General features: G+C 45.3%; 1 protein-coding gene across 1 annotated transcript in view; it reads right to left on the bottom strand.

The window, feature by feature from the left end:
* Positions 1-278: 278 nt before the first annotated feature.
* Positions 279-19,104, bottom strand: part of Tcp11l1 (t-complex 11 like 1) — a 35,539-nt gene continuing 16,713 nt past the window's right edge. The window contains exons 3-10 of the mRNA XM_051184076.1: positions 17,548-17,680; positions 16,178-16,298; positions 15,113-15,333; positions 10,747-10,883; positions 8,367-8,563; positions 4,798-4,979; positions 2,064-2,236; positions 279-534 (exon numbers count right to left, since the gene is read on the bottom strand). Of these exons, the coding sequence (XP_051040033.1) occupies positions 332-534; positions 2,064-2,236; positions 4,798-4,979; positions 8,367-8,563; positions 10,747-10,883; positions 15,113-15,333; positions 16,178-16,298; positions 17,548-17,680 (1,367 nt within the window). The 3' untranslated portion in view covers positions 279-331. The remainder of the gene's footprint in view (positions 535-2,063; positions 2,237-4,797; positions 4,980-8,366; positions 8,564-10,746; positions 10,884-15,112; positions 15,334-16,177; positions 16,299-17,547; positions 17,681-19,104) is intronic.

Raw genomic sequence — 19,104 nt, 5'->3', positions numbered from 1 at the left:
GAGAGAAAGGTCCCAGGCTCCTCGGGAGAACCAGCTCCTCCATCCTGATGCAGCAGGATCAGAGACAGTGGCAGCCAACTGATCAAAGCTGAGTGCTACCTATAAACTCAAGAGGACAAATGCTTCTTGAGCCTGTAAACGCGTACTCGTAAATACAGTCCTCAAAACAGAACTGGTGCATCCTTCAGCGAGTCTTTCAATAGCGACACAGGCTACTCCTCCTTTGGAACCAGCGCTATTAAATAGGAGCGACCACATGCCATTCTCCACAGCAACGGCACTGCGAGAGCGGGTTCTGAGGAGATGAGGAGCACTATGCTAGCTGTGTGCCTCAGGAACGAAGGAGGAGCTTACTGAGGATTGCATCGTAGTAAGGACAGAACACCATCTTGTTATAGTTGACCAGGCGCACAAATTTCACTGCAACTTCTTCCAGCTCTTTCTGAATGGGACCCAATCCCCCTGGCACTGTAGGCAATAGCTTCTGATGACCAGATGCAAGGTATGTCTCCAAGAAGGTAAAAATTCGGGATTCTGTGGTGGAAAGAAAAATGATCAGGGGTGTTTCCTTCAGGGTGACATTATACACATCTGATTAGGTTTCAGTTAACTGAGTCATCACTTTCTACGGGAGGTCTTTCCTTGTCACCCCTAGATTGGATCTTCAGAACTTTGCATTTTAGCTGGGAAGAACACATCTATGCACACACACAGTCTGCAGCACTGGCACATGTGTGTGTGCGCACACACACACACACACTACTCAGCAGAAAAAAAAATGGAATTTTGAAATTCCCAGTTAAATGGATAGAACTAGAAGAAACTATCCTGAGTGAGGTAACCCAGTCACAAAAAGAGGAACATGGTATGTACTCACTCATATATGGATTTTAGACATAGAGCAAAGGATTACCAGCCTATAATTCACACCGCCAGAGAAGCTAGAATACAAGGAGGAACTCAAGAGATTCATATAAAGTCCCTCACAGAAGGGGAAAGGGACAGGATTGCCTGAGCATATTGGGAATTTGGGGGTGGGGGCAGTGAGTGGAGAGGGAGCTAGGGAAAAAGAGAAGGGGAGAAGAGGAGGGGAGAGGAGAACATGAGGGCCAGGAAGATTGAGTCGGGGGAGGAAAAGAGGAGAGCAAGAAAAGAGATACCATAATAGAGGGAGCCAGTATAGGTTTAAAGAGAAAACTGGCACTAGAGAAATGTTCAGAGACCTACAAGGATGACCCCAGCTAACAATCTGAGCAACAGTGGAGAGGCTACCTTACATGCCCTTCCCTGATAATGAGATGGGTAACTACCTTATATGCCATCATAGAGCAACTAGATGGGGACGTAATAGCTGATGGAAACAGAAGCAGACACCACAGCTGGACAACTGGAATCCAGTTGCAGAGAGGGAGGAATGATGAGAAAAGGGTTCAAGACCAGGCTACTGAAACCCACAGAGACAGCTGACCTGAACAAAGGGAAGCTCATAGACCCCAGACTGATAGCTGGGGGGGGGGCAACACAGCTAAGGTGTTCTTAGAAGAGGAACCTCAATTGACAAAATGCCTCCATCAGATTGCCTGCAGACAGGTCTGTGGGGCATTTGCTTCTCTCTCTCTCTCAGACAGGGTTTCTCTGTGCAGTCCTGGCTGCCCTGGGACTCTGTACCAAGCTAGTCTCAAACTCAGAGATCACTTGCCTCTGCTTCCTAAGTGCTAGGATTAAAGGTGCACCACCACCCCTGGCCATTTTCTTGATTAATGATTGATGTGGGTTACCACAGCAAAGTGTGAACGGCACCACCCTGAGATGTAGTCTTCGGCTATATAAGAAAGCAGGCTGAGTAAGCATGGGGAGCAAGCCAATAAGCAGCATTCCTCCATGGCTTTTACTTCAGTTCCTGCCTCCAAGTCCCTGAGTTCCCTCAGTGATGGACTGTGATCTGACAATTCTAAGATGAACTAAATCCCCTTCCCCTCCAAGTTGTTTTTGGTCATGTTGTTTCATCACTGCAATAGAAAGTAACTAAGATGCCCTCTAAGAGACTGTCCCCCCAAACGTACCCACGATCCTGCGAATGGGGTCTTCAGGACTGGCCAGGGCCTGAATCTGGCCCTTGAGCACAGTCTCCTTGTTGATGGAGAAGGGGGAGGATCCACACAGGGAGAGGCAGCTGCTCACCTCCAGGCACACTTTCTCCCCGATGGAAGTCAGAGCATCCTCCAGATGGAAGGAACTAGAATGGAGTAGGGAAAGGGGAGCCAGGGAACAAAAGCCTCATGAGTACAAAGTGCCCATCACTTGCCCTATCCTGGCAAGACTGACGGCACTGACTTGTGGGGACTTGTGGCTTTCTTCCCCGTTCCCTCACCTCCTTGGCTGTGCATCTCTGTCTGATCATGCCAAGGTGTTTTTTTGTTTGTCGACAGGATGTCACGTAGCTCAGGCTGGTCTAGAACTTACTATACAGCTGAATATTGTAATGCTCCTGCCCCTACTTCCCAAGTTCTGAGGTTAGGGCTGTGCGATACCACACCAGGTTTTATAGCACTGGGGATGAGGGCTCCATGCATGTTAGGCACATACATGTTAGGCGTGCACAAAGCCTCCCTCATGCCTATGCGACAGAGTAAGCATGGTATTGACTCTTTTCTTCAAACGCCTCCAGAGGAGCACACAGAAACCAGAAATTTGGAAGCTATGGGACAAGAGAGGGGATAAAACCCTTCTCATTGAGAATTCCTTTGTATATTGAGTTTTTGTTGTCTTGTTTTTTTGGTTGTTTTACCATGCTGGAGACCAAGTCATTCATGGTAAGCGCTTTGCCAACTGTGGAATATCCCCAACTCTACTCAGCTGCTTTGCTTTTGGGTTTTTTGTTTGTTTGTTTTGTTTTGTTTTGTTTTTTGTTTGTTTTGGTTTTTGGTTTTTTTGGGGGGGTTGTTTTGTTTTGTTTTTTGTTTGTTTTGTTTTTTGGTTTTTTTTGGGGGGGTTGTTTTGTTTTGTTTAGAGACAGGACCTCAGGCAGCCCAGGCTAGCCATGAAGTCCTGGTCCTCCGTTTTACCTTCCAGGTGCTGGGACCACAGGTGTCCACCACCATGACTAACTTAGCTATTTCTACAAGAAACAATCCACAAGGAAAAACAGGTACCCTTGATCCCTTGGGAACAGCTGTGGGACAGCCTCCTGCTGGTCAGGCCCTGTGACAATGCTTTCTTCGCAGCCGGTCTCAGCTGTTAACGACCATTCACTCATGTGACTGCACAGCAGCAGTCTCTGTACTACAGGGCTTCTGGGAAGTAAGGGAGCAAGGCCCAGGACTCATTGCTGCTGCTGCTGCTCGGTACAGCCCGAGCAGCCAGGGCGCCCAAGGAAGTCTGAACTGGCAGGAAGTGGAGGTGACAGCCTAAGGCTGGACCTGGGCACTAGCATCAGGATAGGCCTGAGATCAGCAGTGTCCTTGGCTGAGTCAACCGCTTGTCACAATGTGTGACTCTACCCCAAAGGCACTGACCACAGCCACACATTGTGCCAACTCAGCAATGCATTCCTTCCTTATGTAAGGATGATATGGTGGTGTGAATAGGAATGGCCTCCATTGCCAGCAGTGACGGCACACACCTTTAATCCCGGCACTTGGAGGCAGAGGCAGGTGGATCGAGGCCAGTATGGTCTACAGACGAGTTCCAGGACAAGCAACCAACAACAACAAAGAATGGCCTCCATGGACTCTAATGTGAATGCTTAGGGAGTAGCATTAGGATATGTGATCTTGTTGAAGTAGGGGTAGCCTTGTTGAAGGAATTGTCACTGGCATTGGGCTTTGAGGCTTCAGATGCTCAAGCCAGGCTCACTGGCTCCCTCTCTTCCTGCTGCCTGTGGATCCATCTCCAGTACTGTGTTTGCTTACATGCTACCATGCCTATCCCCATCCCCCATGATGACAAAGAACTGAACCTCTGAACTATAAGCCAGCCCCAATGAAATGTTTTCCTTTCTAAGAGTTGCCATGGTCATGTGTCTCTTCACAGCAGTAGAACCCTGAACCTTGACTTAGCCAGATGAGAAGGTCAGGGTTGGGGTTCCCTCTGAGAGTCTCTGCTTGGGGCCTGGTCAGACATAGGGCTTACTGGAACTATCAAACACCCGACACCCCCACCCCATGTGCTGTGAATCATGGGAGTCATGCACTGGCTGTGTTGAGGAAGCACCTAGAGGTTTCACAATGTGAAGTCTGATATATGATAAAATGACACATTCATGGCAGGCACAGATGTCTACGAGGTATATGCAAAGGGTAGAGAGGTAATGTCATAGGAGGGCCATGAAGGGGTAAGGTTTATTTCTTCTGTAATCTTTCTCTCCCAAGAGCCACAGATGGAAAAACTGGCCATCCTGGGGGCCAAGGCATAAGTTCACTGTTTTCTTTAAGGTTGTGGTTTTTACCGCTAGTTGGTAGTAAAAGCAGTTCAGTGGATAGAAGGCAGGACGGTGTTTTATTGGTTGGTTGGTAAGACTAGATTAGAAAAAAAAATGTTAAACAAACACCGTAGGTGTCTACTACAGTCCCAAGTGTGTTAGACTGTACTAGGCATGGTAGAAACCAAATTGCTCATTGTGGGCCTTGAGCAGACATTTAAAAACCACAATCCTAGAGCCTTGTTAAGTGTACAGTTCCCTGTAACTTGGACATGACCTCCATGACTAAACTGCAGGTAAAGTCTTTTCTAAGCTCCTAATGGTCTTACACTGGTACACACTACAATTGCATCCACTATCGGGCCCCAGACACTTACGGTAGATGCATGTCCATTAGCAGGATCTTCACTGTCATCTTGAGTTTCTCAGCAAAGTCAGCTTGGCCAGATATTCCAGGTGTGGCACTGCCGAGAGTGACAAGCAGCACAGCCCCCAGGATGGCTAGCTGCTCCAGCTGCAGCTGGAGCTCTTGGAAACGAGACTGGTCCATCAAAACCGTCTGCAATGAACACACACGTCATTGACAAGCAGAGACTCAAACTGGCCAGCAGAGGGCAGTGGCGCCCTTTCAGATTTCCGGGAACCTTTGAGAGCGGGCAGAGAGCATCATCAGCCAAGGCAGGCCTGGGGATAAATCCAGACTTGACTCCTTCACAGCAGCGTGACTTCAGGCAAGTCTCCTTTACTCTCTGAGGCTATGCAGAAAAGCGGGTTCTCTTTGTACAGCTGCTGGAAAGATTAAGAAAGCCGACCGGCAGCAGAGTAGCTGATAAGGTACAGAGGTAGGACTGGAAAGGTAAAAAGATGTAGCTAGAGTGGCCAATGCTTTCCCATGTGTCCAGGACTGACGTTCCCAAATTTGAAAGAGAAGCACCCAGGTCCTGTGACCGCATCTTTGCCCCCACAAACCAGGAAGTCACCGTGCTGAGTCACCCGTGCTGATAGATGGGAGGGGCTCCTTGAAACAGAGCTTACAATTATTCATCTTAGTACACACTGCACAAAGGAGACTGAAGGACTGGGCAAGCTGGGCACAAGGCTCAGCCCATAAACTCCACGCCTCCACCCACCCACAAACTCGCTCAGAGGGTTGAGTCCGGAGAATTGCTATATGTCTAAGGCCAGCCTGGGATTCAAAGTGAAACCCTGTCTCAGAATAACAAACAATAACAACAACCTCAGGTAAGGAGATTAAAAAACAACAAAAAATGACAAACTCTGCAGAACAAAGCCATCTGAAGGTGGACTGTCTCTCTTGTTAAAGAACCTAGTCTTTCCCTGCCAGAATACACAGCTGTTAAAGAAGCCAGGTCCTACCTACAGGAGGCTGCAGAGGGGTGAGGGAAGAGCGGCAGGGCAGTTAAGTAGATGTTGATTCAGTTAAGAGGGTTTTAATGGTTTTCTTTTCTTTTGGGGGACTGGGAGGTTTGGAGACAGGGTCTTACCACATAGCTCTAGCTGTCTAGGAGCTTGTTATGTAGACCAGGCTGGCCCTGGACTCAGAGATCCACCTACCTCTCTCTCCAGAGCTCTGGGATTAAAAGTGTGCACCACCCATGCCTGGCTCAGATCTGAGTTCTTACAGGTTAATCAAACAAGCTTTAGGAACCCGCTTTGCTGTAAGAATCTAATCAAGACGCTAGCAATTTAGGGTCAAACTAGATGGGGTGGACTATGCTTGTAATGCTAGCACTGGAAAGACTGAGGCAGGAGGATTAACAAGAGTTAGCCCAAGCTGTAATGTTAAAAATAAAACAAAACAATGGAGTCAGAGCCCAAACTTTCTATGAGATAAAACTATCTCTAAAGACTACTAGTCCTCATTCATGAAGAGCTGTGCTATTTTCCAGTGCCTTCTTTCCATCTCGCTGCTAACATGACCGTGATGTCACTTGGCTTTGGCAGGATGGGAAAGATCTCCACAGCTGAATGCCAAGAATACATGTGCCATCCCAGTGAAAACTACCCAAAGCCTTCGTGCCACTCCCAAAAAGTCAACAACACCACCCTTAGGTCCCTCTATATACCAGCAGGGCACTCAGACAAGAATCAAGGCTTATATTTTGAAAGGAAAAATAAGGAGCATGAGAGGGGCAGTTACAGAAGCTGCAGGAGCTAAAGCTAGAAATGGGAACGAGCACCCTCAAAGACTGAGAAAACCACATACCAGATTAGTTACTGCCAGAAAATGGGGAATCCCGCACCAGTTATCCCCTCGAATGACTCCTGCAGCTAGAAGTCCTTACAAAAAACACAGGAAAAACAAAACACTGCTCTCTGTGGATGGGACAGAAGTTTTTGTAGGTCAAGCTGTGTAGCAATACCAGTTTTTGTTTGTTTTATCAAGATGAATAAAAACAGCATAAAAAGTCCAGCAGCACAGACAGGCAACGCTGCATACTACTGGCAGGGTGCTGGGAGGGCAGCTGAGCAGTTTCTCAAAGTGGTATACCTGCAATTGCAACCCTGCATACAGCCTAGAGGGCTGAAGCAAAATACCCACACAGGACACAGGACACAGCACAGATATTCAGAGGCAGAATGCACGACAGTCAAAGTGGAAACAGTCACAGCACGGGCCGAGAATGAAAGGAGATGCAGTGTGCACACCACACACACACAGCTGGGTCCTGACACGCCCTCATTGATGAGCCCTAAAGGCAACATGAAGGCAAGCCAGGCACAAAAACATAACTGTGTCATGATTCCATATAAAGCAACTGGACAGGCTGGGTCTGCTATTAAAGCACTTGGAAGGCCGAGATTGGGAGTTCAAGGCCAGTGTGGGCTACGTGAATCCCTGTCAGAAAAAGCCAAAACAAATAAGATAAAAAATAACGTCTCAGAGTGATCAAATACATAGACTTGCAGTAACATGGTATAAGCTAAGGAAGAATTATGTCCATGATCCTTGTAGCATCACTCATAATAACCAAAATATGGAACCGGCCTAGATGACCATCAACAGAGGAGGGGATAAAGAAAACGTGGTCCACATACACAGGGACATTTCTTTCAGCCACAAAGAAGAATAAAATTAGCCTGGCATGTAGTTGAAACCTGTAATCCCAGCATCCAGGAAGCATCAGCAGGAAGATCTTTGTGAGTCCAAAGCCAGCCTGGACTATGTGGTGAACTCTGGGCCATCCAGTGCTACACACAGTAAGACACCCCACCCCCCATCCTCCACCCTCCTCAGCCCCGGTGTGTCTCAAGAGAGAGAGACTCAGAAACAAACACACTTTTCTCTCATAGGCACAATCTACATTGAGGTGTGTGTGAGAAAGAGAGAGAGAGAGAGAGTATGAATGACATAAAAGCCAAAGGGATACTGTTGAGGGAAGAAAGAACTTAAAAGGAAAGAAAAAGCTGGGCATGGTACTCACATCTTTGATCTCAGCACTAGGAGGCAGAGACAGGCGGAATCTAAGAGTTTGAGGCCAGCCTGGTTTACAGAGCTAGTTTCAGGGCAGCTAAGGGTACTCAGACAGAGACCCTGCCTCCAAGAGAGAGGGGTAGGGTGGGGAGGGGAACAAGAGAGAATAATGAAGGGGAAGGGAAGAAGACAATACTGTGTGTTTTCTATATGTAGCATGTACACACATACACACAGAAGGGGGATTACTTGGAGAGAGAAAGGAGACAAGCAGGAAAGAGAGGAAGAGAAGGGATGGTGGTAGGGATGGATGTGAGCAAAGCACAGTAATATATATGAGAATGTCTCAATGAAGCCCATTATTCTGTACACTGAAGCATTCATAAAGTAGTAATTATAGTTTCAAATGAAAAGAAGGCACTTTGGTCTCATTTATATCAGAATACCACGATTCTTTGTGAAACGCATCATGAGACAAAGTCCAAATGGTTAAATGCCATCAGCACCTACCTCGGGGAAGGGTCTCCGCAAGTGGTCCCACTTGAGAAGCCTCAGGTAGGCATAATTCTGGACAGAAACAGGGGTCAGCGCTGGAGCATCCCCAGAGCCAGCAGCCCCTCCCCCAGCTGGCAGGGCATGTTTGTACTTCTGAGTTAAAAGGTCATTTGAGGCCTCCTCTAGCCACTGGGTGACAAAGTCCAGGGAGTCTGTGGAAACAGGGCAACAATCATCACCATGACACTTGCAGGGACACGTCTCAGAATATCTTAAGGAAGAGCGAGCATTCCTACAGTGAAATTCAGGATAGAGAATGAACTTTGGAATCCACAAAACCCAATTCAGATCACATTATTGCTCATTGCTAGCTTTGTGACCTCAGGCAAGTCTATCTGAACAGAAGGTGGTGTCTTATGCCTTTAATCCTAGTATTTGGGAGCCAGAGGCAGGGTGGATCTCTGTGAGTCTGAGGCCAGCCTGGTCTACAAAGCAAGTTCCAGGACAGCCAGTGCTGTTACACAGAGAAACCCTGTCTTGACAAACAAAGATAAAGGCTGGAGATGGCTTAGCGGTTAAGAACACTGACTACTGTCCTTCCAGAGGTCCTGAGTTCAATTCCCAGCAACCACATGGTGGCTCCCAACCATCCATAATGAGATCTGGTGCCTTCTTCTGTCATGTAGACAGAACACTGTATACACAATAAGTAAATCTTAAAAGAAAAACAGTAACAAAAAAGAAATGCATGACACCCGCTTCACAGGCTGACAGAGGTCCCTTGCCCCTTCCTCCTTATTCACCTCTCTAGTTCTGAGCACTGTCTTCCATGTGGCTGAAAGCCCCGATGACTACAGCTCTGAGGGATGGTAAAACTTCTGGCCTACGACAAACAGCATAGGACACCAGCTGTGTAGTGAACACTGGGGGTTTACAAACCAGTCAGGATTACACACACAGCCTTGTGGTGTCTGGTGTGCAACTCTCTGCATGGGCAGCACTGTCAGTGGGGCCTTGGTCGCAGTCAACGGCCATTACGCTCCCACTGCTTCCTAAGCCGAGTAACACAGCAGGTCCCCCACACTGTCAGTCAAAAGTGACTCTTGGGCAGGTTGCAGCCCCAGTGTTGCAGTCCTGTGGGAGGTCTCCTTCCAACCACACAGGCAGCTAGCTAACTGTTGGGTTAGAGCTGCTGTCAGCTCTTCCCAGGTGCACGGCGCACCCCTGCACAGTTCTCTAGGTGATTCTGGCTGCTTTCTATCAGCAACGAGTCTTCCTTTGCGCCTGAGCTTCACGATCCATGGCTGAACAGTATGTCAGCCAATCTTCTTCTATTACTACTCTCCTCTCTTTCTCCTGACCCCAGGCACCCAAGTGAGGCTGCAGGATTAACTTTTGGGGCCACTGAATTAAACAACCTGGTCGGGCAACAAGAGCTATTCAGGGAAGGCCATTTTCACCTCCTCATCAGCAAAGTGTGATACATGAAATTCATCACACACCGCACGCGAAAGCACCCTAAAAACACAACCAGTCTAGACTCTTCAGTCCCTTGCTTCCCTGCGGTCACCTAAGGCTTGTAAAAATGCCATTTTCTTCCCGTCCCAGCAAAGGTAGGAAGACAGCCATAGTTTAAGGCCAGCCTGAATTTCACACAGACCACCAGGCTGGGCTTCAGAGCAAGACCCAGTCAAAAACAAAAATAAAGCCGGGTAAGCTGGTGCAATACTAGAAAGACAGTGTTGCAGGCTAGCCAGGGCGACATATAGTTTGAGAACCTGTCTCAAAAACAAACAAACAAACAAAAAGCCAAACAAACAACAACAAGGGGTAAAAGCTGACATTTCCTGGTTGTGAAAACTGATTCACACATAGAAAGAGGTGAAGCTCCCTGCTGCTTCCACAAGCCTGAGAAAAGTTAATTAAAAGAGATCTGTCATGGTTTTAAGACCCGAAATATAATTTAACTGAAGCTGGTATTTTCCTTGGGGGAAAGTATTTAATCTAGTAATCTTCGTTCTTTTCACTTTTACTCTCATGTGCTATCCACACAGCTCTTGTTTGTCAGTTGAGTTTACTATTATTATTTTGTTTTTGGTGCTTAACAGCATCCCATGCTTTTCCTTCTTCATTCTAGTCTTGGATTAGAAACAATGGTTGGCTTTTGTTTGTTTGTTTGTTTTCTCTGTGTAGCCCCGGCTGTCCTGGAACTCACTCTGTAGATCAGGCTGGCCTGGAACTCAAAGAGATCCTCCCGCCTCTGCCTCCCAAACGCTGGGATTAAAGGCATGCGCCACCACCTGGCTCGGTTGTTTTTATGTACTAAGAAGCTACAGCAGCTAAAATGCAACACATACACCAACGATGAAAAGGTGCCACAGGGCACTAAACTTACTCGGCTGCTTCTCCAACACCTCTTGAAACTTCTTCCTCTCATATTCCACTGACTGCTGCATGAGGTGTGGCCTAATGCTGGTGATGGCAAAGTTGGCCATGTCTACTTTCATTAGGTCCAACACAGAAAATATTGCCCTGAAAAAAGGGGAAAAGTGTAGAAGCAGGCAGGAACGACATAAACACAGTTTAAAGGAAGAGATATGAGTTTCATCTTAGAAAGGGCAGCAAAATATATATGGAAAATCATGAGAAAATGAGTTAAGAAAGTGAATTTGGGGACTGGGAGATGGTGCAATGGTTGAGAGCTCTTCCTGTACTTTCAGAGGACCTGTGCTGGCTGGTTTTATGTCACTTGGACACAAGCAAGAGTCATCAGAGAAGAGGGAGTCTCAGTCGAGAAAATGCCTTCATTAAGATATATAGACAGATTTTTCTTTGGGTCGCCAGCTCACAAAAAAATGACACAGAAACTTATTAACTTGAAAGCTCAGTCTTAGTTTATGCTTGATTTGTGGGGGATTTTTTGTTTGTTTGTTTGTTGTTTTGTTTTCAAGACAGGATTTCTCTGTAGCTTTTGAAGCCTGTCCTGGAACTCACTCTGTAGACCAGGCTGGCCTCAAACTCATAGAGATCCACCTGCCTCTGTCTCCCAAGTGCTGGGAGTAAAGATGTGTATTACCACTGCCAGGCTCACCCATACTTTTTAATCTGTTCTTCCATGAACTTGTAACCTCATCTCCATTTTGTCCATCCTGTTTCTTCTGCATCTGGCTGGCATCTGGCTTGTGACTCCACAGTTCTTTTCCCCAGAACTCTCTTTGTCTAGAAGTCCCTGCTATCCCTCCTGCATAGCCAATCACAGTGATACATCTTCACACAGTGTAAAGGAACATTCCACAACAAATATGGGGCTTTAGGCAAGCCTGGAGGTCATTTTCTTAATTTGTGATTGATGTGGGAGGGCTCTCAGTCCATGGTGGGTGGGGCCACCCCTGGGATGGTGGTTTGGGGTCTATAAGAAAACAAGCTAAACAAGCCAAAGGAAGCACTCTTCCACGGCCTCTGCATCAGTTCTGACCTCCAGGGTCCTGTCCTGCTTGAGTTCCTGTCTTCACTGTTTTTGATGATGAAGTGTAAGTGAAATAAACCCTTTCCTTCCCAAGTTTCTTTTGGTCATGGTGTTTCATCAAAGCAATAGTAACCCTAACTAAGATAAATTGTTACCAGGATCAGAGGTGTGTGTGTGGGGGGGAGGGTTGCTGTGACAGACCTGACCTTGTTGTTTTGGGAGGATTGTGGGAGGACTTTGGAACTTCCGGCTAACGCCATTGAGTGTTCAAAGCTTGGTGACCTTTTCTATTGGAGCCTGGAAGATAAGGATGCTGGGAGCAGTGAAGACAATGGAACCCTGGCTTGTGGAGTTCCAAAGGGAAGTTTGAGAGGCTCTTAAGACTCCATCAGGGCTGTTTGCTATTTTGAGTTGACCATCTGCAACTCTGGTTACTAGGACAGAAGAAACAGCCGTGACTAACAAGAGACCAGAACCACTGAAGTAAATAAAGCCTTTGCTTTACTGGGGCAATTGATGCTGGTCAGCCGGAGCTAAGAAATTAGTGGTGATTAAGAAGAGACCAGCATCATTGAGGTGAAGTCTTCTGAGAAGTGTTCCCGTAATCAGTGCACAGAAGCTGTGTTCCAGAGGTGACCGAGGTTGTCCCTTTACTGGCAGCTGAACTTGGTAACATGTAAGAGTCACCAGATGGTACTGGTTTAGCTGGGTCATGGAGAGCAGCTGTAGGCCCAGGGCTGAAGGGGTCATGCAGAGAAGTTGAGGCTTTACACCATGAAGAGGCTATTGTTGACAGTGCAGGCCAGTTGCAGCACAAGACCCCAGCATTTTGGAGATGCAGTGCCATGGAACAACCGCCAAGAATGGCAGCAGCCATGGTGGAGTGGAGCCAGCCTGAGCCTAGAAGACAAGCTGAGAGAACAGCAGAGGGCAGAGGCTGAGAAATGGCCCAGGCCCTTTGGAGGAGCCCAAAATACCGTGAACCAGTCCCTGATGCTGGACAATGAATGATTCCATTTGCTTTGATCTGTTTGTGACTGTCTGGTTCTTCCCTCTTGAAGTTAAGAAAGTATTTAACTTAATTTTGGTTTTTTAAGTTGAGAGACTTTGAGGGGTTTTTGTTTTTTTTTTTTTTTTTGTTTTGCCTTGGTTTTTGGTTTTTCCAGACAGTTTTTTTTTTTCTGTGAAACAAGTCCTGGCTGTCCTGGCACTCTCTCTGTAGACCAGGCTGGCCTCAAACTCACAGAGCTCCGCCTCCCTCCACCTCCTGAGTGCTGGGAATCACAGGAATTCGCCACCACTGCCAGGGTGATGAGACTGAACTTTCAAGATGTTTAAATTTGTAAAAACTGTGAGACTTTAAAGTCATTTATGTTTTATTTTATAATGTTAACATTATTGTGCCATCTCGAGGATAAATGAGAAAGAAAAGGTTCTGACAGAAAAGCAATGTTTGTGTCGGGCTGACAAGGGGTCAGTTGTGCTGGCTAGTTTTATGTCAACTTGACACAAGCTAGAACCATCAGAGAGGAGAGACCTCAGTTCAGTTCCCAGCACCTATGCTGGGTAGCTTTCTGGCCTCCTCAGGCATTTGTACTCACATGCATAACCTACAGATAGTTAGGCAGGCATAAATATAATTAAAAAGAAAATACAACCTTTTTTAAAAAGTAAAAACAAATTTGGAAAACAAACAACTAATGACTTGAAAGACTGCAAAATTTGGCAGGCAGTGGTGGTACACACCTTTTAATCCCAGCACTCTGGAGGTAGAGACAGGCAGATCTCTGAGTTTAAGGCCAGCCTGGTCTACAAGAGCTAGTTCTAGGAAAGCCATCATAGTTACACAGAGAAACCCTGTCTTAAAAAAAAAAAAAATTAAAAGGGCTGCAATATTTTAAGGCGCTTTTAATCCTCTTTTCCTCACCCTCACACTTGACCCTGCCTTTCCAGCCCAGAGTGTGTTCTTGGCTCTGGGTCAGCCCTCCTGGCAACCGGAGGAAGGACAGGGATCTTGACCAGAGCTGAAGCTCCTCAGCCTTCATGCTTACATAGGTTGATTCATTTTCTAAGCAAAGAATGAAAAGAGCCAGGTGAGATAGCACACTCCTTTAATCCAGCACTCTGAAGGCAGAGGCAGAAAGATCTCTGGAAAGTTGGAGGCCAGCCTGGTCTACAGATCAAGTTCCAGAAAAGCCAGAATAGAGAGAGACCCTGATTCAAATAAAACAAAAGAACAAAAATTAACTTTCTCTTTTCTTCATCCCTCTCTCCCATCTCTCTCTGTGTTTTAAGAGGTTTTGGGGTTTTGTTTGTTTGTTTGTTTGTTTGTTTTTTTGATGTTCTAATTCAGTTGTATAATTGCTATTTCACACTCTGTACCCAAAGGACAGACTCTATATCTGCTTCTGAGAATTTCTTCTATCCTGCCTGTCCACTATGACTAAGAACACCTAAGTGCCCATTTACAGGATGTTACTACTACAGGTAGTTAGAAGCCAAGGCTCGATGGGCATGGTGGAACACTCCTTTAATCTCAGCGCTAAGGAGGCAGAAGCACTTGGATCTCTGAATTCAAGGCCAGCCTGGTCTGTAGGATGAGTTCTAGGGCAGCCAGGGCTACAAGGAGAAATCCTGTCCTGAAGAACCCAAGGCTCATGTGTAGATGAGGGATCGGATCAGATGTGCTCCCAGGTCCGGGGGGCCCTCCAGAGGCACAGCCTTCCACTGAAGGCTCCTGGACTGGAGAGGGTGCATTTAGAGCTCTCCCTCTGATCATCTGTCCAGCTCACAAATCCACAGCAGCCCACTTGTCCTGAGAGGCATGCTGTTGCTACAGGAAACACCCCTATCAGTTCTTTAAGGCCACCCATGGGGAAGTAAAAGCCACCAGAAGCTGCCCATGGGCAGTTGCTAACTTACAGTAACCCCAACATGCTCCTGCAGTGCTTTCAAAACCAGATCTCCCCATTTCTCTTTCTAAAAGTCAAAACACTGCAACCACAACCAGTGGGAACTAAGAAATACTGCTGTCTCCCTTGTTTATTTTACTCATTCATTCATTCATTCTAAGACAGTATCTTACTATATGCCCCAAATTGTATTTAAACTCAAGATCCTACCTTAGCCCCTGAGTGCTGGAAAAACTATGGCTGTAAGTGGCAGAACTCCTACATTTTTGTGTTTTAGATGTTTGTTTTAGAAACATTTTTGAAATGACCAAGTCCCTAGACTTGAAATATAAATCTTCAGATAGGTTTTCAAGCAGATGTACTGTGAGGGACACATTCCATACCTGAAAAGAGGCACTATTTCCTTAATGTCCTTTAGTTTTTTAACTTCCTCATCTCGAGCAGGTGCGCACAATGTCCCCATCATGCCAATAATGAATTCTGCCAGTTTGGAAATGTCTAGGGCCCCATTCTCTGCTTCCTGTTTTATCAGTTCCAGATCCAAGACCTCAGTTATCTGGTCTTTTAGTCTGGTGTGACCAGGCAGCAGGAAAGACAGCAGAGTCTATAAGAGAGCACAGCTATGTTCAGTCAGTTTCCTAGTCAGGTGTCAGCCTCATTACTCATAAAAGAACTTGTGGCTATTCAAAAGTAAAGGATGACCAACTGCAATCACAACGCTGCACACGTTTTCAGCATCTTAACAAATCTACAGACAAGCATGCACACAAAACATGTATCATAGCTGTCTAAGCCTCATTCACATTCTAGCAATTGCCTGGGTGCAAGAAAAGTCTGGGAGTTGGTTGGTTGGTTTGTGTTTGTTTTTTGAGGAAGGGTCTTGCTGTGTGGTTCAGTCTGGCTATAAGCTAGAGACCCTTCTGTCTCAGCATACCAAGTTCTGGGATCGTGGGTATGTATTATCTTGTATGGCTAAAATGATTAATGATAAGCAAAGGAAAGGACAGTTGCTTTGGAAGCCTGTGAGCCAATCACTGATTCCCATTCTCCCAGATAACAATTCTTCAGTATGAATAGTAAAGCCATTTCACAAAAAGTCTCTCCACCTACAGCATTTTCTGTCCCAAGGTGCCACTACTTTTTGGCCTACATAAATTGAATGTGTCCATTCCTATTAAAAATTCATAAATGCTCTAATTTCATAATATAAGTTTTGTTATCGCTAAGTAATATGAATGTTTTTTTCTTTGTTGTACAAAGAAATAGCCTTCCGGTTATCACAGCTTGGATGAAAAAGTTTTTAAAGGGGAAGTGGTACTAAGTCAAAAGTACTCAATCTAAATTCTTTCAAATAACTTAATTCTGTATCCCTCAATCCTTTTAGAGTCTTCTGGTATAGTAACATAGGCTGGATGAACACGCCCGAAGCACAATTCATTCTGTCTCACCTCTTTGATCTCTCCTACAAGTTTGATGGCATGGTCATATGTTGGGGGGTCTTCACTTAGCTGAACACTCAAGCAGTCCCAGAATGCTTTATGTACAATCTCCTTTACTCTCTTCTCCAAGCTGAAGACAAGGAAAAATAAAAAGACAAATAAACAAATACTATATAAGATATACATACATACATACATACATACATACATACATACATATATACATACATGAGTTTAAATCACTTTCAAAGTCATAAATCCTCTGGCTATAGGGTAATAAATCTTCAAAACCATAGGAACCAAGGAAAGACGTCCCAGACATAATGTAACACACTCTACCTACTTTGCCCTTTACGAATGGGTCTCACATCACTTAGTAGGCAACATGAATCCAATGACTAGCATATAACAATGCCATAATCAGAGAAGACATAATCAGAGGCTGGAGAGATGGCTCAGCAGCTAAGAGCATTTGTCACTCTTGCCAAAGAAGTAGATTTCCTTCTCAGCTCCCACACAGCGGCGGCTCACAACCATCCATCCATAAATAACTCCAGTTCCAGGATCCAGCACCTCTTCTGACCTCTGTGGGAACCAGGCATGCATATGGTGTGCATACATAAATGCAGGAAAAACCATTCATATACATAAAATTTTAAATTTCTTAAAGACTGGAAAAATTCAGAGTTGCTAATTTTATTTTCTCTGACCTCAGCAAGTTCCTATGATACATATATGTGGATACAGGTGCCCACAGAGGCCAGAGGCGATAGATTACCCCAGCATGGATGCGTGGAATTGAACTCAAGTCTTCTTTCTAGAGCAGTAAGTACTCTTAATTACTGGGCCATCTCTCCAGCCTTTATCTTTTATTATTATTATCTTGCTTTGGTTTTGGTTTTTGAGAGAGGGACTCATATAGCCCTGGCTGGCTTCTAATTTGCTAAATAGTTCAAGGGTGACCTTGAACTAATCCTCCTGACTCTATTTCCCAAGCCTTGGAATTACTCACATGTGCCACCTCACCTGGCTTCCTTGTCTTTACATAATTTAAAACATGACAAAGGATACAAGTTAGATAACAACTACAGTACAATGACATAGTGACAAGGAAATGAATGAACAGTGCACTGGGAAAAAATGAAATGGCTGAATCCTAATAGGGAAAAGAAGGCATGAAAGACTTCCACAGAGTCTAGATCCTTTACTTGTATCCTGAAGCATCGCGGCTTTCAGACCCATGTTCGCAAGGGTCACTCCTAACCTAGGAACATTTTTAGCACTGATGTACAAAGGAAGGCTGTACTCGAACACACTGGCATCGACGAAAAGCCATTCCCAGAACTGGAAATGCTCAGTGAACAAGTTCACACACCTACCTGCCTTCTGCTAATTCAACAGCTTTAATCCGGAAGTCTCCGTTCACTACAATTTCGTGTGCTAGAGCCATGTTGGTGACTCCTTTCGCTGTTTCTAGAAGTTCCTCTACAGTGACAAGCCGAGGAGGACTAGCTGTAACAGAAACCCAGTGTCAGAAGTCTGTTAAGCTAAGGCCTGTGATGGCAGCTGCAGTAATTGATACCTGTACCTCAACATTTCAAACACCAGGGTTACATTTTCCTTTTTACCTACTAGAATCCTAAGAGTAACAAGCATTAATATAATACACAAAACATACAGACCACTCAATAGGAAGAAGTACAGTAAATTGTAATTGAAAATTAAAGTCACCAGTTTTCATTCTTCCGTTAAGCTGAAGGTTTATGTTCTGCCTCTGCTAATCCCTGTCCTTCCAAAAGGAAAACCAGAGATTTATAATCTTCTGGGTGTCAGTGAGAAGATTCAATGGGTCAAGGGGCCTGCTGCCAAGCCTGTTGGTTTGAGTTCCATCCCTGAAACCCACATGGTACACAGACAAAACTGACTCCTTCATGTTGTCCTCTGACCTCCACGTGTGTACTGTCGCATATGTGAGTTCATAAACACACACATACAAACACAAATATATTTTTAAAAGATCTTTTTTGCTTCCATAAACAACTTACTCTTGCATTGACAATGATATTTATCAAAATTAAAGTAGCATTAAATGATGGGAGATGTCATTCTGTAAATACATTTCTCTTATTGGTTAATGAGTAAAGCACTGTTGGACAATAGGAAAGCAGGATAGGTGGGACTAGAAGACTAGGAGGAGAGAGAAAGTAGTAGGGAGGAGATTCAAGATGGAGGACAGAGAGCAGAATGCCAGCCCCTCTCTCTGGTAAGATAAGACCACATGGAAGTACTTAGATTAATATAAATGGGTTAATATTTAAGACAGTGCTAGCTAATAAGAAATGATAGTAACAGGCTAATAGCATTGTATCTAATACAGCATTTCTGCGTGTTATTTGGGGCTGGCGTGGCAGTGGGACATGGCCGGCAGAAAAAACTAATCCTAACATAATGGAGTCCAACGTGGACTGAAGAACTTCCACTTAAAATTTAACAAAAGCTTAAGAAAGGGTTTTAGAAACAAAAGGACAGAGACAAGCAAGGCTTCTTGGTTACAGCATTTTTCTCAGTTGGACTCTGTTTTGCTAGAGACAAACAGAGACTTGCACGGCTCCTTTAAGAGAGATTTCCTGACTCAGCATAAGCGGCAAAAAAAAAAAAAAAAAAAAAAAAAACCCGCACAGCTTTTAAAGAGCTCTGCTAGCAACTGAATGGTGTGTACAAGAGCTGGCAATGGCAGTGACCACATCTCCAAGCTGGCAGCATGCTGCTGGATGGCAGCATAGACCAAGGCAGTGAGCACAGTTCTGGCAGTAAAAGTACCGGCAGCCATCTTGGATAGATCTTGGCTAATACAGCTGTGGCTTTCATTTTAGCAATGTTGTAGTTTACCTGATAAAAGACTCGTGGCCAGAAAAAAGATAAAGATTTATAGTAAA

Source organism: Phodopus roborovskii, unplaced genomic scaffold (genome assembly GCF_943737965.1).
Source record: "Phodopus roborovskii unplaced genomic scaffold, PHOROB, whole genome shotgun sequence".
In the NCBI taxonomy this organism is placed as follows: domain Eukaryota; kingdom Metazoa; phylum Chordata; class Mammalia; order Rodentia; family Cricetidae; genus Phodopus; species Phodopus roborovskii.
The sequence above is the reverse complement of the archived record's forward strand: the minus strand, read 5'-3'. Positions and strand labels throughout refer to the sequence as shown.